The following is a 23,470-nucleotide window of genomic DNA, read 5'->3' as shown; positions in this document are numbered from 1 at the left end:
AAGTTTTTGTTCACAATCACTGTACATAATCTCAACTCTCCTTTGAGAATTGAATTCTTTTTTTTTTTGGAAAATTAATATTAAATTTATCAACATCCATTTCCTCCTGTGATTATATGTTTAGCCCCATGGAAGCGTGTCGGTTGTATGAGGAAGCAGAATCCTCTTATCATCTCGCCAGCTGAGGACGATCTTGTTTTGCTCAATTGAGTGAACCTTATGTTTACGGCTTCGAATTAACCGTTGAGGTCGAGTAAGAGTTTGATAATGTAGCAAAGTTTTCCTATGGTCCTCAAACGTGATTGTCCTCAAAGTGGACCCTTTAATCCCTTTGGCTTTCTTTTTCTCCCTTTCTTCACAGAAAACTTTATAAGAATACAATTTTGACCTTAGCCCCACAAGTTCAGTTACAATTTTCCCGTTACATTCGTCCTTCATGAGCCCCAAGACTTTTTTGTTTAGTAATTCAATTCAGTTTGGTTTAGCAATCAGAGCTTTTGCAACCCATCTTTTCTCCCCCTTTTTCATGGCTTTTGCTTGAATTCTAAAACTCGATAAATTTTATCAAGCTTCATTCCCAATTTTAAATACTGTTTTAAGTTTTGATAATGGAGAACGTAATTGGTCTTTGATTTCAAATTGGTAATTAGTTTTGGGAATTTAAATTTTGGAAGAGGAGGTACAAAATGCTTTGGACATAATGGTAGGTCTTTAAGCAAATCATGGAGTTCTTCAGGATATTCCAAATCTACTTCAAGAATATAACCTATTTCTGAATCATCGAGAATGTTGAAAAAATTTGGTTCATTTTCAAAATCAGTGAATCATTGAAAATTGCTATAGGGTAAAGATTAACTCATAGCTTTACCGTATTCATTGTTTATATCGAAATAAGTGAATTCTAGAATACTTTAACATAGCATCGAAAGAAAGCCCTGGTCCTGTATAGTAGTGTAATGGATCAAAATTATAAGTTTCAATGAAACGACATCTAATACTTTCAAAAATGTCCGCCAAGAGAAAAACATCATTTTTCAAGTATAAATCCGAATATTCACCTAACGTTTTAAAGTTAAATTTTTCCCACACCTTGCACGCATGATTATATTCTTCATCTGAAATACCCTCATCATTTAATTTAGAATAAAATTCCTCTTTTGCTGGCAGACAATCTTCATCTAATTCTTGCCAATTATCAACATAATAGTATGGAAATATGCCTTTTCTTGTTAATAATTCAAATTCATCATAATTTTTTGAATATTTTCTTGTAACCAATTTTTAATCATTTCTAAGATTTGATGCTAATTTGAAGAGGCTACTTGGCATAAATTGAAAAGAGTCTATGAATCTGAGTTTAACTTTTGTACTTTGCACCCTTTTTGTAAAGGATATATATTTTTCCTTGTTGATTGGTAACAATGAGATATCATCCTCGAAGCTTGTAGCCAATTCTTTGATGAAAAAGTGAGAGTCGTAGCAAGATAAATTATGAAATACTATGGGAATTATATGTGAGTCTTGGTAATTTACGTTACACCTGGCATGGGAAGGGCCACTTTATTTACCTCTAAAATGGTCATGATCCCGATGTTTAACATCGCCCTGGTTAAATTTTGTTCACAAATATGACAAACTTTTACATTTTGAAAATCATACTCTTGCTTTAATGTCAAGAGTTCCATTGGAACTGAATTTTTAAAATAAGAATTTACTTTCTCAACTAACTTTTTCAACTCAAGGACAATCCACCTGATGCAGTCCTTTCGACGATAAACTTGAGGTTCAGATTGTGAATCGTCAAAACTGCATTTTGTGTAATAAGTAACACTTGTAGGTATATGTTTTCGTTAAGCATTTCCATGCATATTGAAAACTGACTCTAACAAACACTCTTTGTCAGCATTTACAGCAAATTGAACCCTCTCTTTGTATTTATAATTTTTAAATTTCAAAATGTTATCCTCTGCTGTGGGAAGTATTGGTGTGGAATTATTATTGAGATTATTACAATCAATTCGTTAGACCGGAATTACCTTTAGCAGGGTTTTTAAATCTTCAATTTTAACTTCAACTTGTTGAAGAATTTTATCCTCAAACCATCCACCAATGTTCGTAGATGTTAGATAGGATTATTTTCAGTGTAAACACGTTTTGCCTCGATCTTTTCCTCCCCCCTTCCCAATAAAGCCTTGAAAATACCTGTGAATTCAACGCAAGCTTTGATATTACCGATACTATTAATTGCATTCTTAATTCGCGGCATACACATGCGTTTACAATCATCCATAAATGTATTTAAATCTTTATGTATTAAATTTGTTATAAGTCCCATTCTTATCCATGCCCGAAATCCACTTGCTACATCATCCCAACTCACCCTCTCACTCAGTTTCTTCAAAGATTCATTCATACCAGTTCCTGTCTTGAGCAACTTCTTAAATTTTCTGCTTGCAGTCTTCAGATCACCAATTAACGTCCTAATCGCACGTTCTTGGCCCAAGGATAGCAGAATGTTCTTCTCCAATATTTTGTTTAATATCCGGATGTTTTGAGTTCCTGCCCTCGCTCACAATCTAATTTCATCAGCTGCTGGGGGTTGCTTTTCGATTATAAGTTGATATCCCATCTTCGTAATTTGTAGAACTTTTTTACATTTCTCGAAGTCCATTTTGTAATTTTAAATGGAATCAAAGAACACTTATAGAAACACCTTGCAGATTTCCAGTTATTTAAGGTTATGTGACTCTTGTTATCAATTGTTTAGCATTGTATGAAATATGACGCCCCTATCGGCAAATATCAAAGGAGAACGTCTAATTAATTTAGTTCTCATAGATAAGGATTTCAGGAATCGACGATGACGTCATCAGAATGAAATTTTGTTCACCCCAGAAATTGTATAACATTATATGAAATATGACGCCCATGTCGGCAAATGTCAAAGGGAAACGTTTAATTAATTAAGTTCACACAGATAAGAATTCCAGGAATCGATGATGACGTCATCAGAATAAAATTTTGTTTACCCCAGAAATTGTTTTACATTACATGAAATATAATGCCCTGTCGGCACATATCAAAGGAGAACGTTTAATTAATTTAGTTCACATAGATAAGGATTCCAGGAATCGATGATGACGTAATCAGAATGGGATTTTGTTTACCGAGAATTGTTATAATAGCACGAGGGTGGTTGCAGATCTTGGAAATTTTCAATGGCGCACCGTTGCGATATACATTTAATACATCAAAATTGTATTATTTTGAGATAAAAAGCTTAAATTGCGGGAATATCAGGTATTAAATAATCTAATATTGCTATATTGTATATCATAATATCTCCTATTCCACATTTTTGGGGCTGAAAAGATCCATTTCTATGATTTTTAAGTACTGATTTCCAATATCGATAGTATCGATCGGATACTTAAAAACTGTGATTCGTTAGTCAGCACAACCAGCGAAACCAATTTTACATCCTTATGCGCTCTAGCCGCAAGCTTGCTATTCGTACGGAAAATCTGTATTCAGAAGCCTCTCTATCTATCTACTGACCATTTATGACATTTACGAATTTTCATTCATCACACTCGATATCTAAAATTTTTAAACTATTCAAAATATCAACAATTAAAATTTTTAATAATAGATTTTTATTTCAAAAGGGAATAGGTTACGAAAAAGTGATATTCACGAGGATATAAGGTTTTGGGAATATAAAGAATTTATTTTAATGAACAATTTTTTTCGTTTTTTACAAATAATAAATTTCCTCATAAATCAAATAAACCCAGCTTTTCCCACTAAGTACGCGGAAAACAATTTTTTCATCCCACCTTACGGAAGAAAAAGCTGAAAATTTATTAGGAAAACCTCTAAAATGACAAAAAACACTAAAATGGCAGCACTCAGGCTTACATCAGGGGCGTCAACTTCGATTAATCGTAATTACATTTTTAGTTTCCTACTTTAATGGAATCTTATTTCATTTTGCAATTTTAAAAACTAATACTTAGTAATGAATACAAAACAACAATATGGACTGTAAGTAATTTGAAAATTCAACACCTTTTTCCAAATTAGAAAATTGGTGAATATCTTTGAGGTGCTCTGTACTTACATAACGATCCTGAAAGATTAGGGAGGCGATGGCAGATACTGCGTGACTATCGGTTTAACCATCTGTCGAATAAAGTCTTACGTAAGAAAAATTAAAAGCTCGCTTACAGTGGACAAATTTTCATAAAGTATGCAGGAGATTATAACATAACCAAAATTAATTTTTCTCTAGAATCCATTTAAAACTTGAAGCAAATAATACATTTTTTACCTAGAAAGAATAACCGAATTTATCATTCTATAACCGAGTTTGAGGGGTTAATAAACAAATCCGCCATAACGCGTGACAGGTACCAACTTTTTTGTTCCCCTCTGGTTTTATTGGGCAACGCCATCAGATCTGTGCCTCTATGAAGCATTTCAATCGGGTTTGTTGTTGTTATAAGATGTATGCCTCGTCCATATACCTATTTTCAAAGCATGGAAAAATTATTTTACAAAATGACAGAAAAAGAAAAAAATTTCGTAATTTTTAAAATATTGTTTATGCAAATGAGTGCTAAAATAATAATTTTACACAAAAAGAGAGAGGTATATCGACTAGACAATTAAATTATCTGAAAAATGGTCTTCTTTTTATTTGGATAAGTTGAAAATTCGCTGAGTTCTCGTGCCCATAACCTCGGAAATCGGAAAAATCTGATTTCGAGATAAACGCGTTTACTATCGGCGAGAAAACTATAGCTTAAAGACGTTTATGCAAAAAAATTTTTGTGCTTAGTAGACTGAAAAATGTAAAATAAAGTAAGGATTTTTGGGTACATTTGAGAACAGTCAAGTTTAGAGCATTATTTCTTATACAAGGGGCGATGAAAAAAATTTGAAAAAAAATCATGAGTATGAGGAAAACTGTTGTGCACCATTTTCAGTTGAGAAATTTAAAAAATAATAAAAATTGTTGCTTAAAAGCACAAAAATGTGCAACTGTATTATCTTCAGTTCTAATACAGATATTAAAGCGATTCAAACTGTAAACTGTAATTGATAGGCTCTGTATTTATTTTCAATCACCCGGAAGGAGGTGTTAGTCTTCTTTTTTGTGAAAATCGCGATATTTTTAGACAGTTTTTTTTGTTGGAAAACAAGTGACAGAAAACAGGGGGAGCCCGTTTTTTTTACTGCCGACCGCTGATCTCTTTCTTTGACCCGTGGCCAGGGCCGTCCAAGCATTCAGAACTAGGGGCCGAAGAATGGCACCAGCGGTCGGCAGTAAAACAAAAAAGGGCCCCCCCTGCTTTTTGTCACTTGTTTTCCAACAAAAAAAATGTCTAAAAATATCGCGATTTTCACAAAAAAGAAGACTAACACATCCTTCCGGGTGATTGAAAATAATTTCAGATCCTATTAATTACAGTTTGCAGTTTGAATCGCTTTAATATCTGCATTAGAACTGAAGATAATATAGTTGAACATTTTTGTGTTATTAAGCAACAATTCTTATTATTTTTTGAATTTCTCAACTTCAACTGGTTCACAACAGTTTTTCTCATACTCATGAATTTTTTCAAATTTTTTCCATCGCCCCTTGTATAAGAAATAATGCTCTAAGCTTGACTGTTCTTAAATGTACCCAAAAATCCTTACTTTTTTTTACATTTTTCAGTCTGCTAAGCACGCAACATTTTTTACATAAACGTCTTTAAGCTCATTAACGTAGAACTCTTTTAGCTTTTAAATGACTGTTGTTTTATTGCGCTAGCAGTTTTTTTTGACTGAGTTGTTAAGCTTCAAAGGCAGATGCCTATAGTTTTCTCGCCGATAGTAGATTCCGAGCGCACACCTGCCTACCTGCTCCGCGCAGGTAGGCAGTGAAAAAGGCAGTAAAAAAGGAAGGTAGGCAGGTGTACAGTGAAAAAAATCGATTTTTTCGTCAATCTATAAAGGGATACCTCCTTAACAAGCATGAAAGTTATCCAATTTTTCCTGAATGTGTGACAGAATAGTTTTCAATAATTACATCACGTGCATTAATGATTACTTTTCAATCTTTACTGTACATTTGAAAAATTTAATCTGCGTTGTTAAAGTTTACCGAACTGACATTTATTTTTTAACATTTCGCAAGACACAAATTATTATAATAATGTAAAACATTCTCTTTTGGTCCATATATCCCAATTATACTTGAAAGTTCAGTATAGTTTCCGATCCAAATTTTCTCCGTGCATAAAGATACATATATAAACATTCTGTAAAATTTCAAGCATACCTACGTCTAGAGTTCGGCTTTAGGACGAAAAAAATAATTTCGCTAGCGACCACGTAATTGATCAATTCGGTTGCAGAAACAATAAATTTCATTTCTTTACCTTCTCCGAGGTCCGGAACAAGTTCAAAAAAAAAAATAAAACATTTTTTAACATAATCATATTTCAGAGCATCGAGAGGAAAACGCACAGTATTCTACAAAAACTATACAGGAATAGGTACTCTGTACACACCTCCATCTAGATACTTTTGGTTAAGAGTCTAAACTTTTCCCACTTTGATCACAGTTGTTTACTATATAATGATTTGACAGACGATTTAAATTTAGAGCTCGAGTATTGGTTAAATTCCTGTGCCTGTTTTATCTACAATTTGCCTGAATACGAACACATAACTCCATACAAACTTAAGGCTTTTATACTAAATGTTGCCAGGAGAAAACAATTATTCACATTTAATTTGCTCTACGCTATTTTTCAGAACAAACCTCCAGGGCATATATTTAACCTTTTCCAATTTGTAGAAAGAGAGCTGCCAGTATAGGCTAGTAGAAGACATAAAATTATCAAGATTCTTATCTACTAGGCAGTCTGATAAGTCGCTGAAAAATGAAACACGGAGACGTTTTTTTGGCCAAAGTCGGTTTCATTTTTCAACATACTCTCCTTTTAGGTCGATACAGCAAGTCCAACGATTTTCTAACTTTTTGATACCGTCCGAAAAGTACTCGATCGGAAGGTCTCCAAAATACGCCTCAGTTTCAGCTATGAGCTCCTCATTTGAGTTAAAACGCTTACCGGTGAGCCACCTCTTCAGGTTAGGGAACAAGTAATAGTCGCTGGGGGCCAGGTCTGGTGAATATGGTGGCTGAGGAACCAATTCGAAGCCGATTTCATGCAATTTTGCTTGTGCAACTAAGCATGAATGAACCAAAATACGGAGGCCATAACCTTTCCGACCCATTGTTGCGTTTTTGGACGCTTCGGAGCACTTTGGCCCGGTGGAACCCACTGTTTTGCCTGTTGCGTGACTCAGGAGTGTAGTCGTGGATCCAGGTTTCATCCATGGTTATGAATCGGTGCAAGAACTCGGTCGGCTTACGCGAAAATAATGCTAAATTCTGCTGGGAAGTTGTCACACGAATTCGTTTTTGGTCCACTGTGAGCAAACGCGGCACCCATCGCGCGCAGAGCTTCTTGATGCCCAAAACTGAATGCACGATATTGCCCACATGTTCCAATGATATGCCTACAGCATTAGCTACCTCTTTCAATTTCACTTTGGGATCATTCAACATCATATCATGGATTTTTTCGACATTTTCTGTTGTGGTGACCTCTTTTGGACGCCCAGATCGTTCAGCATCAACTGTGCTTGTACGGCCCCAAAGAAACTCGGTAAACCACTTATGAGTCGTTCTAATCGACGGTGCAGAGTCCGGGTAATACTTATCCAGCTTGGCCTTCGTCTCGGATATCGTTTTCTTGCGAAGATAGTAGTGTTTGATCAAAACTCGAAACTCAGATTTTTCCATATTAAAAAAAAACTCGGAGGTTATTCGCTTCTCAGTGCTGTAAGTTGTAAATGCGTAAACATAAATGGCTGAAGTTTTGACAGGCGTCATTTGAAGGATCAAGTTCGACGAAAATGGTTCACATTAGTGAATACTAATGCCATCTCTTAGAATTTTCAGGTACTTATCAGACTGCCTAGTACAAAGCGTGTCATCTTTAAAGATAATTAGTAATAAGAATTATTAAAAGATCATACGGAAATAAGTCCTTCTGGATAACTGATCAATAATCTGAAATCGTTTTTCAGTTTTTCTAACCGTATCCCAGTTTTTATCTAGGTCTTCATACATTTTACAGTTAGATTTCCACCGGCTAGACCGATTCGGATGACATGAAAAAATCCCATTTTTAAGTAGAATAAACATCATTACATCTTACAAATATTATATAGTAAGAAATGCCCGGTTATGGAATAAAATTTCATAGGATATTAAAAATGCATCTTCCCTGTATTATTTCAAGAATCTCTTTTTTAAATATTTGCACCATGCTTCTAGCCCAACTCTTGACATTACGAATTGATAACTTCTCATATTTAGTTCTCGAATATTAAATTTTCCAATTTCTTTTTGTTTTTATTAACCTTCGTAAATTTTTATATCTTACAAACATAGTTTTTTCTTCTTTATTTCTACCTTAACTTGCACAAGAGCTGCTCATTATTCACTCATTGTTAATTACTACGCATCACTCTCATGCTTAATCTTATACATATTCTGAGCTCGACTCTATCCATTTACTTATTTTATTTACATTATAGATTAAATTACCAGATTAATCAAATATTCTTCCGACCAGTGCTTGCACAAATTTGTACTGGCCATGTATTATCTGGTTCCTCAGAGGTCTATTTAGCCCTAGGTGTTTTACATAATTAAATACAAATAAATAGAAAAAAATAAAGTGTCCTGAAAACTTGCTGTAACCTTTTTAAGGAATTTTCCACAGTTTTTTAGATTTTCAACCCTCTCGAAGTTACGGGACATAGAAGTTTTTTAATTATCGATGTTTTCATCAATAAATTCAAGGGAAAAATTGCAAAAGTACTGTAAATTGGCGATAATAATTTAAACATAATTTTGAAGAGCTATGCAAATTTTGAACCTTTTGAGTTCCACGGGAAATACTTTTTCCTTTATGAAGAGCGTATAAATTTTCATTTACAGAAGATTACTATCACAAATATTGCAAAATCTTTAAAGACAGGTTGGAAATGCTGCAAATGAATTTCCGCGTCTCATAGAAAATTTGTTACCCCAGAGCTCATTTAGAACCTTTTTAAATTAACAGTTATTGAGATTTCACATTTTTTATACACTATAAGAAATTGCAAAAGTTTTGAAAATTGGACAGACTGTTTGAAGCATTTTTTTGCCATTTAGTTGCAAATTTCTAACCCCCAGCTTATACGGAACCTATCAGAAATAACAATAATAAGGATTTGATATTTTTATACACTATCAAAAATTACAAATGTTTTACAAATAAGGCAAACCACTTTAATTTTTTTTTTTAAATATTCTTATAGACATGCAACCCCACATCTCATTAGGAACCCTTCGAGAGAAACAATGGGCTTCAGATTAAGTCTGAGGTTCTCTTTGCAGTATGCAAAAGTTGCATAGAACTACGAAATTGATCATTTCTGTTTTTTTTCTTTTTTTTCTGCATCATTTGATAAGAATTTTTTATTTTTTATTTTTATATAATTTTCAACGTATATAACTAAAATTGTTCGTTGTGGAAAGCTGGTTAACTAGCTTGATCTAATTTTTATCTCGTTTTCAACAGGGCGGCGATTTCGAAAACGATTTAAATAATGTAATATAATGTATTAATTAATGATAAAGAGGAGAACTACCTGCAGCAGTGTAGAACAAACAAATAAAAATGTACACTCGTCACATGGCCTTAAATCCACGAGTGATTCCAGGACTCGGTCGGTGTGCTAAGTTCTGCACCAGCGACAATAACCGACATGAGGTAAATGAAAGTGGACCTCAACCCTTAACATGTGTGCGTCGCGTAGCCATCGTAAGTATATCGCACGCACAAAACCTGATATCGGTTTTGACTTATAATTTAGTAGTAGTACCGCCAAACTTAAATAGGCGAAATGGTTTTCAAATGTCACATTTTTTATGATATTTCTAGAGGCGCCTAACTCAACCTTTTTTTGGGTGTCATTGGGCACATTCTAAAGTGTAGATTTTGGATGTTCATTTTTTCTGAATAAAAACTTAACATAAATTAACATAAATTGAACACTCAGTCGTTTAAGTTGAATGGTGTGTCAAAAAATCATGGATTTTTGTTTGTAGATTAGTTTCAGAATTAAATGGGTACTTCTCATTTTTTTATTTCATTTCAATTAATTTTTTAATTTTTTAATTTGAAAGTACTTGCAGGTGAAACTTAAAATTTTATTTCTTGCATACTTTTTTTCTATTTAAAGTACTTTTAAGATTACAAGGTTTTTCTTTCTGGATATGCAAGAATATTTAATACTTATTTATATCAAAAAAATTGTTAAGAGATAAAATAATTATTCAGTTTATGTTTATGTGCAAACATTATGTGCTAGTCGTTTTTCCTTCGATGGGAGCTGACAGATTTTGAGTGCAAAAATCTTTCGTAGTGTGTGAATTTTTCAGGTTTTTTTATTTAATTTTCATTTATTAGAAAAATTTTCAGATTGAAAATCGAGTATTTCATTTCAATGATGAAAATTTCTGTCGAAAATTTAATAATATTCAACAAATTAGTTGAATTGTTAAACGAAAGAGATTAACTCTGGACGCGGAATTTAATAGAAAAATTTTCAGATTAAAAATCGAGTTTTTCATTTCAAAGATGAAACCTTCTGTCGAAAATGGAATAATTTTCAACAAAATAGTTAAATGTTTAAACGAAAGAGATTAATTCGTTAACCGTACGGCTTTTTTGCACCACTTAACCGTAGGAGCGGGGGGGGGGGGTCGATTCGACCCGATGCTTTACAAAAATCAAAAGCGTGTTCTTAAAAATCTGAAAAAATTCATAATCAACAAATAAACTCATAAAAAAATAGTTTTATTCAAAAATTCATAACTCGGAGAGAAATAAAAGAAATTGAACGGTTCAAAAACGAAATTAAAGAGAAAGAGTGTGTGTCTTTCACCGAAAAAATGTTGCAAGAAATATTTGACGGAATTGCAACCCTTAATTTTCAACATGAACTCATGCATTATTATTTTAGCCGTGAATGTAGGAGGTTTTGATAGAATAGTACACATTATTCAATGCAAAACCATTTATTTAGTAACCAAAAATTATTTTTTTATCTGAATATGTACACAGAGTACCATCATTTTTTTATTCAAATAATATAAAGTGAAATCGTATGGTAAATGCACCTGTTATCGTTCGTGCTCCTATTATCCTTCTTACTTGATTGAAATGTAACAAATAATTAATTTTTATACTTTGACTTATAAGGAATAATAAGTGCATTTACCTTACTCTCGCTAGTACAGAAAAAAAGTAAATTTACGTTAAGTGTCATCTGTCGTAATGCATACGTAAACCGTAAGGGGGAGGGGCAAATCGACCCAAACTGCACTTTGACTGCACCTCATAGCTTACTGAAAGATACAAGTGACTCGTCACTGTGCGTGAGGCTTCTATCATAGAGTACAATTTTTTAGATGGGGGTAAGGACCCGTGTTCTTGCCTGGTTCGCAAATGGCACCGATTTGAAATTTTGGACTGCGTTAAATCGACCCCCCCCCCCTTCGATTAACGGGTTAAATCTGAACGCGGAATTTAATAGAAAAATTTTCAGATTAAAAATCAAGTTTTTCATTCCAAAGATGAAACCTTCTGTCGAAAATGGAATAATGTTCAACAAAATAGTTGAATTTTTGAACAAAAGAGATTAATTCTGAACGCCGCATTTAATAGAAAAATTTTTTAATTAAAAATCGAGTTTTGCATTCCAAAGATGAAACTTTCTGTCGAAAATGGAATAATGTTCAACAAAATAGTTGAATTTTTAAACGAAAGAGATTAATTTGGAACTCGGAATTTAATAGAAAAATTTTCAGAATAAAATGTGAATTTTTAATCTGAAAGATCGAACTAGCTGTTCGAAATAGACGAGTTTTCATCAATATAGTTTATTTTGCTACCCCAAAAAAACTACTTTTTCGGAAAATTTGGATAATATCTTCAACAAAAGCAAAAAATGAATCTGGAAAATTCTCGGTTTTCCTCTCATCTCTAGGGTACTTCTTGGAGTTCAAAAATCTCGACTATAATTCCTGGTTTTCCCAGGCAGTGGTCACCCGACTTGAACTTGTTGCAGTTCTTTAATTTTTTGTCACTTAAAATATGTGGTGGATTTTCCTTTTTTTTTTTTTAATAGAGAAAGTGAGTTCAGGTTGTCAAGGGATTGGGGGAGTATGTGGTTAGAAGTTTGGCCCTTCGAGGGGCACATAGGTAGTTCTCGTAGTATTTAGGGACTTTAAGGCGGCAAGCGGCCACAGTCCTGAGAACACTTGTCGGTTGCTTGTATATTTCAAAAGCATAGAGTGGAGATAAGCGAAAAAATAGGGTGTTAGGAGTGGGGGAAGTTTCCTAAAGAGATGATGAGAATAGAAGAACGAGGGAGGCAGAGATGAGGGAGCTGAATGACGAGGAGTCAGAGAATCACACAAGAAAGTTAAGAAAGTCAGCAGCAGGGCTAGAAGAGGAGATAGTGAAGAAATGATGGAGGGGGAGTAATTCCCAGGAGGGTGGTGAAAGGGGTTAATAATTCCACGATATAAGAAAGAAAATAGGAATAACCAAGAAAATTATAGGGGGATTACGCCCACAAATATGGTGTATAATATTGTCAGAGAGGCAGGCGGGATTTAGAGCTTTTAGGAGCACTATTGATAATATCTGCGTACTAGTGATGAGGGTCTTATTTCACGGAGTGGAGGTGTGGAGTTGGAAGGTAAGTGAGAAGGTAAACAGGATACAGGAGAGGTATGTAAAGTGGACACTGTGGGTGGCAAGGAATAAGGCGAACTATAATGTCAGGAGGGAAACAGGAAGAACAAGTTTAGGGATTATAACAGGGAGTAGAGCGTGTAAACATCTGGAGAAATTTTTGGAAGAGGGGGGAAGTAAGCTGGTTAGGTAGTGTTGGCGGGAGAATGAGAACAGACGTAGTGGTGCAAAGATAGAGTTGGAAAGGATAAGGTATTTTAGAACGAATAAGTTGCAGATGGATGAAGTGAGAATGATGCACGAGGAAGGAAGGAAGATATATGAGTTGGTTTAAAAGAATGGCATGGAGAAAGAGAAGGCAGAATGAGAGGGTAATGGGGGTGTTTGGTAAGATGGAGAAGAAGAAAGTGAAGGAGGAAGAGGAATGGAGAAGGAAGGATTGTAAAAAGGAGAGGAAGTAGATCTAAGAAAATTCTAAATATTGAAAATAGTAGTTAAGTATTATCCGTTAGCCGCGGAGACAGAGGATGGTAATGCGAGGCATAGCTAGGAAAGCGATACATTCGTGCTAGGCAAGGCGCAGCGAGAAAGATTAGGATATAGAAGGGAGCAGATTAGTTATAAGGTGTAGATGAATGGTAATTTGTAAGAGGTAGCTGTCAGAAAATTTTGTAAAAAGATGGAAGTGTAAGCAAGTAAATTTTTTGAGGCCAGCAGGCCGAAAAATAAACGTTTACCTACTACTTGTGCATGGAGAATTAACGAAGAAGGTTTCGTAATTGTACACGTTTTTTGTGGATTTTAAAGGTCCGTTTCCTTCGGTGGATAGGGGTAGTTTGTGAGAGGCGATGTAGGTGAGCGGGGTGACATAAAGACATAGGACAGCTTCTAAACAATGTTAAAGACAAGATTGCACTGCTTAGTAGGTTAGAAGTATATAAAATCCCTTTCCCTGTAGCAAAGTCTATATTTGTAAAATCGGGAGGACGATGAGCCATAGTGTAAAGGAACATGAGCGTAAATTCAGGCTAAGATACTTCGCGAAACCAGCGTGGTCGCAAAAAAAATGTATTTTTCCAAGAAAATATAGAGAAACAATGTAAATTTAAAACACCCTTTAACATTAATAGGGACAATAAATATTATACCAATGCGATTTGGCTGTCAGTCCTCCCGGTTTTCTAAAGACTTGATTGGCAAATACTTTTCGAACTGTCTCCAGGTTGGGGCACTCTGGCAAATTGCATGTATCATACAGAGTATATACACACATATCAGAACAACATGTCCTGAAACCTTAGTATCACGTTAGCCCTAAAGAAGTGAATTGCAGTGTTGAAGAAATGTAGGCAAGATTCGTAATTTTTCACAATACTTCTAGGTTTTTTAAGATTAAAAAAAAAATTGTTCAGAAGATGAAAGAATTAAATTTATGTAAAAAGTGAGATTTTTTTCTCATTATTATCAATAGCAAACCTTTAAAGGAGAGTGCGTGTTATTTGTGTATATATAAATAGAGAAAGCGAAGCTTTCAGTGTAATTAAATAAAATTTTAATACTCAAACTAATGTATTCAACTATCAATATCATTTGACCGTAAACCTAAACAATGCAAATCTAGCATTAATATTTTTATGAGGTTCCAATATTTTTATTTATCATTTAAATTTTTTTGTAGGCAATATTCATGAAGTTTCATTTTTAAAATTTATTTCTTTTTAATATATATATATATATATATATATATATATATCAATATGCTAAATTTATTAATAATGAACAAAAAGGTTTGAATGATGATAGTTGAAATTCATCTTATGACTTTTTTTAACTTTGTTGAAGTGTTTAAAAATGAAAAAAAGTACTATTAGTTTATAAAATGCAATGATAAGTTTAGAGTAAGTAAACGTTATTTAACGGACCCAGTTAATAAATCGAAACAATAAAAATAAATAAGTCAAAAAATCTGCCCACTTGGTGGGCAGATTCTCATCGCGCACTATGCTCGCGGCTCGCTAGTTTGAGCCCGCCTGGGACGCGCGTCTGTTGAATCAAGCGCTTCGCCCTGGATAATGAGTTAGTGGGAACTTCGCGCTCGAAAATAATTACACCTAGCGCTTCGCGTTTGGATATTTATTCTTTTCATTTGGAATGATTGAATAAAACTATATCAAAATGATCTCTTATAGATCGCAGTATTTATATGCGTCTTCATATTCTGAATTGTTTACTTAATTAAGTATAGTCGAAGATTAAGTTTCTCAAAGCTCTGTAGGTTTTGGCGTGTACATTCTCATCGTGGCACTCGCGCTGCGCGTTCGATTTTTGACAAACATTTGTGAACAGGTTTTGTTGAATCTTGCCTTCTTTCGTAAATTTCGTCAGTAATAGAAGAACGAAAACAACTTAAGTTTGGAATCCCAAGAAGATTGATATAGAAAAAAACAGAAAGCCCTAAAAGAAGTAGTGATAAATGATACTACAACATCGGCTGAAGAATTCTCAAATAAAATGAGAAATGTTTGTGATGCCTGCATGCCAAAATCAAAACAAGTTAAGTGGGGACAGCCTATGTACTCGTGAAACCAGGAAATCGCAGCTATTCGAGAAAACTGCATCCACATGAGAAGAAAATATACGAGAGCCGATAAGAAGAAAAACCCAACTCTGAGGCGCCTCCTTTAGGAAGAATTAGCCGAGAAGCAAAAAGTGCTTAGAAAACTATTAAGATAGCAAGAAAAAGAGGGTGTTCTACAATCTGTAATGAAGTGGATTAGGATGTTTGAGGAAAGGGATACGAAATAGTCAAGAAAAGACTTCAGGATTACCTAGCTGAACCTCAGCTAAGCATGACCGCCACAGAAGAGGTAGTAAGACACCTCTTCCCAATACATGGTCTGGTACACTTTGAGCACGCAGGTCCCTCAGAGTTTCAATTGTTCGCGAAAGAAGAGTTCAGGTCAGCCAACAGGAAAATGAAATGCAATAAAGCACCAGGTGCAGGAAATGTTCCACCGTAAATTATAAAGCAGACTGCGGAATTTCGAGCGGAATATGTGCTAAGAGTATACGACAGGCTTGAAGCAAAGGGTGAATTTCCAGCAGTATGGAAAATGTCAGAACTCGTTCTCTTGAAAAAATGAAGCAAACCAATCGAAGACCCCAGCTCATGCAGGCCTATATGCCTGCTCGATGCTGAGGGGAAGTTATATGAGCACCTGATACTCGGGAGGCTCAATAAGAGATTAGATTGCACCGGCGGACTTGCTGAGAACCAGTACGGATTTAGAGAGGGTCTTCAAACAGTGGACGCTATCAAAGAGATCGTAAGAATAGCGGACGAGGCAGCTGCCTATTCGAAACAATACCGACGTATGTGTGCTCTAATAACACTAGATGTGCAAAATACCTTCAACAGTTTCTCGTGGCAAGTTATCCTTGAAAGCCTACGAAAAATAGGCATACAGGAGAACCTCATAAATTTGGTAGCTTCATATCTCTCTGAACGGGTTTTGATATTCGACGCTGAGGACAAGATCAGGACCACAGACGTAAACAGTGGCGTCCCACAAGGTTCGGTTCTAGGTCCAACCCTCTGGAATACCCAATACGACGATCTATTAAGACTGAAACATCCACAAGAAGTCGTATTGGTCGGATTTGCTGATGATATGGCTATGATAATTACAGCTTCCAATGAAAATCTGCTTATACTCCACGCAAACACAGCTATACTTAGAGTTGTCAAATGGTTAAAGGAAAAGGAACTTCAAATAGCACCTGAAAAAACGGAAGCAATACTCTTGACAACCAAGATAAAGATAAGTCCCGTCAGCTTTAACGTGCATGACATTAAGATATGTCCCCAAAAATCCCTGAAGCAACTGGGAGTGTGGCTTGACACTAAACGCACATTTAAAGATCACATTAACAAAGCGGCCGCAAAGGCGGAAAAAACTATGTCAGCTTTGGAAAGTCTCATGCCAAATATAAGAGGTCCAAGAGCATCTAAAAGGAGACTGCTGATAAGCGCTGTCCACTCACAACTTCTGTACGCTGCTCTTGTTTGGTACGAAGCACTAAAAAGGAAAAAAATGCTGAGAAAGTTGTACCGCATACAAATCTCACGAGAATAAGAATATGCCGCGGGTACCACACAATTTCAGCCAAAGGCGTCTGATTTTTTGCGAAAATTCCCCCCATAGAGCTGCTTTGCAAAGGAAAAAAAGGAGAAATATGAAGGTGTAGACCCAAAAAAATGCTGAGAGAACTTAATCAAAAGCTGGCAGGATAAGTGGAATAAATGGAAATCATGAACGCTGGATCTGGAGACCAAGAACAAGAACCCATTCGCTAGGCGAAAAAGGGCATAGGGCTAAGAGGAAGAGGCCAGGCAGCAGTTCCGAAGAGGAAAGCACAGCGTTGCCTTTGAAGGCAGTGAAGTGCATTGACTTCATAGAGCGTGTTACTGAAGAAGTGTTCAAGCAGGGGAAAGTCCTGTCGACAGCGTATAAGCCAAAAAAGCACCTATGCGATATCAAAGATAATTTGATATATGAGGTGAAGCTGGTAGGCTTCAGGAAAATTGCTACCTGGGTCAGACGGGTTGGCGGTTATTCTAGAGCCGTGGCTGACGAAAAGCTGCTACGTGAGAACGAGTACCTCCGTCAGCAGCTTGACAAAGTCAGTGCTACTTACGAGAAGCTCTTAGCGAAGCAACAAGTGAAGGATGATACTACGAAACAGCAGGAGAAAGTTGTTAAGGTTTCTCCTGAAAAGCAATCACAAGCGAGAGAGCCAGGAGGCTTTGTTCAGGTCGAAGGCCGACGAAGACTAAAGAAGGAGGAGAAAAAGGAGAAGCAGGAAGCTGCTGCTTCTCGCAAAGTTGCCGTGGCCAGCAAACTGAATGCAGGTAGAAAGAAAAAAAAGAAGAGAACTCGCGGCGAGGCTCTTATCATCAGGCCCGCCCCTGGACAGACGTATGCGAGTATCCTGAAGGATGTACAGACGTCTGTCAAGCCCGAGGAACTTGGTGACGATGTCAAGAACATCCGATAAACCCAGGAAGGGGAAGTTCTCCTCGAAGTGAGAGCCAAACCAGAGGAGAGAGTCAGCTTTGCCGACGCTCTAAAGGGAGTGTTGGGGAATAAAGGTGGCATTAGGCACCTAATCCCAAGAACAAAAGTGTTAGTCTGAGACATAGTTGAAACGACCGAGGTGGAAGATGTGCAGAAAGCACTTGAGGATTTACTCGGGGAACACATTGGTAGTTCCCCAAAAATAAACCTCACAAAAAGGAGCCTCAGAGGCTGCATCCAGGCCTTCATAGAGTTGGACGGAGAGCGCCGCTATGGTGCATTGGCCCGTGACCTAAGCCTCTGAATTAATGCAGAAATGGTTTTCGAAGACTTAGGTAGGCAGAAAGAGAAGGGGTTTTAGTCGGTAAAAATCCGACACTACCCAGCCTTCAGCTAGGTGTCTTTGTGAAGATTTCCCCTCCTCGTTAAAAAGAAAAATCTACCTATGGTCCGTCTGTGTTTGACGGGACCGGTTAAACGAAGGCTGGTCCCCAGGGAACTGGGGTAGGACATTGTTCCGAGAATATATCCGTTCCCAGTTATTTCGGCTCGCTCTTCCACGCACGAAGCGCTGGCCAAACTTTATGGCAACCTCAATTCTGGACAGAACCAAAGATGACGAAACGGCAATTGACAAGGACATGAGAGACAAGGCAATGGAACTGGATAAAACGGACTCGGAAGCGGACCCGTTCGCGAGAAGGAGCTCTATTTTAAGGACTTCACCTAGAAATAGAACACCCTCATTGCCCGATTCCAGTGAGAAAATCAGAAGCAATAAGAGCTCAGCGGAAAGCAACCCACCAAAAAGGAAGGAAAGTACCTCTGAAAAAGAAGCCACGCAAAGTGAAACTTACGCAAATTCCTAAGCGGACGTGATAGTAGAAATCTGTTCTCTTTCAAGGAACTTAGCAAAGGTACTCAGCGGTATGTACAATCTCAAAACGGGGCTTTGCAACATAAGTAGCGCTCTAATGCTCAAATCGAAGATTCTTCAATCCAATGACCACCAAGAACGTACTGACGCGGAGAAGGATTTGTGGAGCGAGAACGAAAAGCTTTGTAGGCAAATCAGGACTATGGAAACAGAGATCAAAGAATTGCGGAAAGAGCAACTACCTGAATTATATGCACCAGTTAAGTGTGGCAATTGCGTGTTGGCCTAGAAAATCCATGAGAGAAGAAGACAGCTGAAATTGGAAGAATCGCTCCAAAGCTTCAAACAAGTAACAGAGGAAGATTGGGATAACGGTGTCTTCACAAAAGCTAGAGCCGAAATAGGACAGGTTCGGGACGCACCAGCGGATCGGGATATTATCCTACCCTACAAAGCAGACATCACATCGGAATCGGAATCACATCGTCTGATGCGGAAGGAAGCTTCCGCATCCGTCTTCGCCGACGTTCCAATGCAAATCAGAATATGCAAAACTCAACGTAACTTTGACAAGGAGAACACAGCTACCACAGATAGTTAGAAAACCAGTAGAAACCAGGCTTAAAAGAAAGAAAATGCGCACTCAGAGCAGGCAAAAAGGCCAAAAAGAGATGCGCTCCTAGTCAAAGCAGGAGACTGCTCATACGCGGAGACACTAAAGAAACTCAAACAAGAAGTAAATCCAAGGAAATTGGGAGTAGAAATTAGGAGTCTCAAAAAGACTAGAAGTGGTCAACTTGTTCTTACGTTCGAAGACAGGCTAGGCAAGGCAGAGGCCTTGAAGAAGAAAATAAAGGAGATGGTACCAGAAGCGTCCACGTCCCTTCTAATCAAGAAAACTATAATCCATATCAAAGACATGGATCAAGTGACGACAGTTCCTGAAATTTCAGAAGCTGTCTCTAAAGCGACTAAGTTAGAGCCAAGGGAATTTGAGATTAGAGCACTCCGGCCCGCATACGGTGGAAGACAAAATGCTACGATAGTGATGCGAGAATCTGATGCAGATAAACTAACAGTGAAGGGGACAATAACAATTGGCTGGTCAAGGTGTAGACTCCTGGAAAGAAGAATAGAGAGCCACTGCTATAGGTGCTGGAAAAATGGTCAAGTTAAGGCAGAATGTACTGGACCGTAAAGAGGAAATCTGTGTTTGAAATGCGGAAAGGAAAGACATAAGGCAAATAAATGTCCAAATAAACCCTACTGCATTCACTCCGAGGAAGAAGGACATCAGTCCAGCAACTCAAATTGTCGCTCTAAAAGAAAAGCAGCTAAGTCGGAGGGTAGGCATACTCGAGCAAATCGCAATGAGCATCCTTCAGATCAACACGAATAGGCCTCAACCGGCGCATGATCTTGCCCTAACCACAGCCATAGAAATCGGAGCAGGAATGCTGGTTATCTGCGAGCCCAATAAGAAAGGCATAGAAGGCAGGAATGACTGGACTTATGATGAAGAGCTAGATACGGCTATAAAGGTACTGGACCAAACGATTCCTCTCAAGGAGCAGGGTAAAGGCAATGGTTTTTCATTTGTGGAGACTACGACATTCACAGTGTACAGCTGCTATACCTCTCCTAACAGAGGTGCGCAGGAGCTAGAAGCGCTTCTGCAACGAATTGCGAACTGCATCAGATCCAGAGGCGAAGACGCGATAGTCTCAGGAAACTTTAATGCCAAGTCTTCACAGTGGGGAATGAAGAGAACAGATCGCAGAGGGAAAATACTCACCGAATGGCTAGCGCAAAATGACCTTATAGTCCAGAACAACGGGGATAAACTCACCTTTATAAGGAGAGAATACGGGTCTATACTAGATCTGAATCTGGCAACAAACACAATCGGTAGCAGGATAAGACAATGGAAAGTGAGGGAAAGAGAATCTCTCAGTGACCACAATTATGTCACTTTCGATATCATTGAAAAATCAAGACCCTTGCGGAGAAACCAAAGACAAACGGGGTGGAACACAAGGAAGCTCGGCAGGGATAAGCTGCAGAATGCTATAGACGACATTGCAGAGAGCCAGAACGCACTAGCAGCGGAGGAATTCTCAAGCAGATTAGGCCAACTCTGCAATAGGTGCATGCCTAAAAGAAAAAAAAGATGGAGAAAGACAACCCATGTACTGGTGGAATGAGGTGATTGCAATGCTCCGGACAGACTGCATCCAAAATCGTAGGGAACACACTTGGATTGCAAAAAAGAACTTACCCGTACAAGAGGAGCTGCTGCAAAAGAAGTACGTGGTTAGTAAGAAAGCCCTTCAAGGCAGCATTAAAGCCTCGAAGAAGAGAGGTTGGAAAACTGTTCGCGACGAAGTAGACAGGGATGTATGGGGAAAAGGCTACCAGATAGTGAAAAAGCACATGATGGGGTATCCCCCTAGGTCACAAATGACCATGAAGACTTCCGAGTATGTTGCAAAATATCTGTTTCCAGTGCATGATCCAGTAAATTTTACCCAAGCACTTAATGTGGTGTTCAGAGGCTTCCCCATAGAGGAACTAAAGACAGCGTCCACGAAGCTCAAGAACAACAAAGTATAAGGACCAGGCTGCATACCAAAGGAAATCATAAAAATACTATCACTCTCGAAACCACAGTATGTTCTCAAGATGTATAACCAGCTGGCAGAGAGCGGAGAATTCCCCAAGAACTGGAAGAAATCAAGGCTGGTGCTATTAAGGAAAGGAAATAAGCCCATAGAAAATCCTAGTTCATACAGGCCAATATGTCTCCCGGACGTTGAAGGAAAGCTCTTTGAGCAGCTTATATTAATTTGGCTTAAAGAGGAAATACTGAGGACTGGAGGCCTAGCGGTAAACCAGTATGGTTTCAGAGAGGGACGGAAAACAGTCGATACCATTAAAGAAGTGGTGACCAGCGCAGAGCAGTCAGCTGCGTTTTCAAAGTAATACCGGAGACTGTGCGCGGTGATTACAATTGACGTTAGAAACGCCTTCAATAGCGTATGCTGGCAGAATATCTTTGATAACCTGAGGAAAAGAGGTATAGATGAAAGCCTTATAAACTTAGTAGCCTCTTACCTCTCAGAACGCGAGGTAATAATCGAGGTATGGCTGAGGACCAGGACGCTGATTTTGGTGCCAGAAAAGACGGAGGCTGTCATCTTGACTAGAAAACGGAAGGTAGGCCTAATCAACTTCCAGTTGCAGGATATCGTGATAAGACCGAGCGAAGCTATCAAATATCTTGGAGTATGGCTCGACACAAAGGGTACGTACAGTGAGCATTTGGACCGAACAGTAGAAAAAGCAGAGAAGAACATGACAGCACTCACTGGTCTCATGCCGAATATCGGGGGACCAAGGCCATCAAAGAGACACATTCTGGTGAGCGTGGTTCAATCTCAGCTGTTGTACGCGGCGCCAATCTGGCACAAGGCATTAAGAAAGAGGCACCTTAGACGAAAGCTGGAAAGAGTACAGAAACTAGCCGGCATTAGAGTGGCTAGCGCGTATCGCACGGTCTCAACAGAAGGGATAGGAGTGATAGCTGAAATACCACCTATAGAGCTACTGGCGCAGGAAAGATTTGCGAACATACGAAGAAAGACCGCAGAGTGAAGCAAGAGAAGAACTTATGGCTAATTGGCAAGAAAAATGGACAAGGGGTATTCACGGACGGTGGACATGGTGCCTAATCCCAAATATCCAAACATGGATAGGACGCAAACATGGTGAACCTGATTACTTTTCGACACAGGCTCTCTCGGGACATGGGTGCTTTAGACAGTACCTCTTTAAACGTAGAGAAGCAATTACAGATAGGTGTCCCTACTGCAACAAATCTGATTAAGTCGAACACACTCTGTTCATATGCGAAAAATGGGAAGAAGCAAGGAAAAGATTTAGAATAGAAACGGGTAAAGCTTTTACTGACGAAAACATGATGAAGATCTTGTTGGAATCCAGGGAGAGGTGAACAGCGGCATATAGCCTAATATGACAAATTATAGAAACTAAGGAAAGGGATGGCAGAGAACTGTGCTAAGTAAAGTGCAGAGGCAGCAATAACACTGAAGTAATGCTCGCGCGGATTCTTGTGTTATATGTGTGTAGGAAAGGATTAAGGTTTTAGTAGGTACGTGCCGTTTGCCAAGTCTCACACTCACCTTCGTTCCTTGTGGACTATGCGCCCATGTGTGCATCTCTCGTGTATGAATATTATGTATATACACGTGATGTGTATATATTGGGCTCGTGGTCCCCAAGGTTCGAATGTGGTCAGTGCATGAGATTTTCACCGTTTGTACTCCTCAAAACCAAAATCTTTCCATATGTCTATCTGTCCATCTGTCCACCTGTCCACCTGTCCACCTATCCACCTGCCCACCTTTCCACCTGTCCACATGTCCACCTGTCCACATGTCCACCTGTCCACCTGTCCACCTGTCCATCTGTCCATCTGCCCATCTATCCATCTGTCCATCCGTCCATCTATCTGTCTATCTGTCCATCCAACCATCCCATCCATCCATCCATCCATCAATCCATCCATCCATCCATCCATCCATCCATCCATCCATCCATCCATCCATCCATCC

General features: G+C 37.8%; 2 protein-coding genes across 2 annotated transcripts; both read left to right on the top strand.

The window, feature by feature from the left end:
- Positions 1–20,206: 20,206 nt before the first annotated feature.
- LOC117178676 lies at positions 20,207–21,040 on the top strand. The gene has a single exon (XM_033370102.1). The coding sequence runs from the start codon at positions 20,207–20,209 to the stop codon at positions 21,038–21,040; it is 834 nt and encodes a 277-aa protein (XP_033225993.1).
- A 478-nt stretch (positions 21,041–21,518) lies between these two features.
- On the top strand, positions 21,519–22,490 carry LOC117178675. The gene is made up of 2 exons (XM_033370100.1): positions 21,519–21,814; positions 21,872–22,490. The coding sequence occupies exons 1-2, from the start codon at positions 21,519–21,521 to the stop codon at positions 22,488–22,490; spliced, it is 915 nt and encodes a 304-aa protein (XP_033225991.1).
- Positions 22,491–23,470: the final 980 nt, after the last annotated feature.

Source organism: Belonocnema kinseyi, chromosome 8 (genome assembly GCF_010883055.1).
Source record: "Belonocnema kinseyi isolate 2016_QV_RU_SX_M_011 chromosome 8, B_treatae_v1, whole genome shotgun sequence".
Lineage (NCBI taxonomy): Eukaryota > Metazoa > Arthropoda > Insecta > Hymenoptera > Cynipidae > Belonocnema > Belonocnema kinseyi.
Note: the sequence above shows the minus strand (reverse complement) of the source record. Positions and strands in the feature narration are given on the sequence as shown.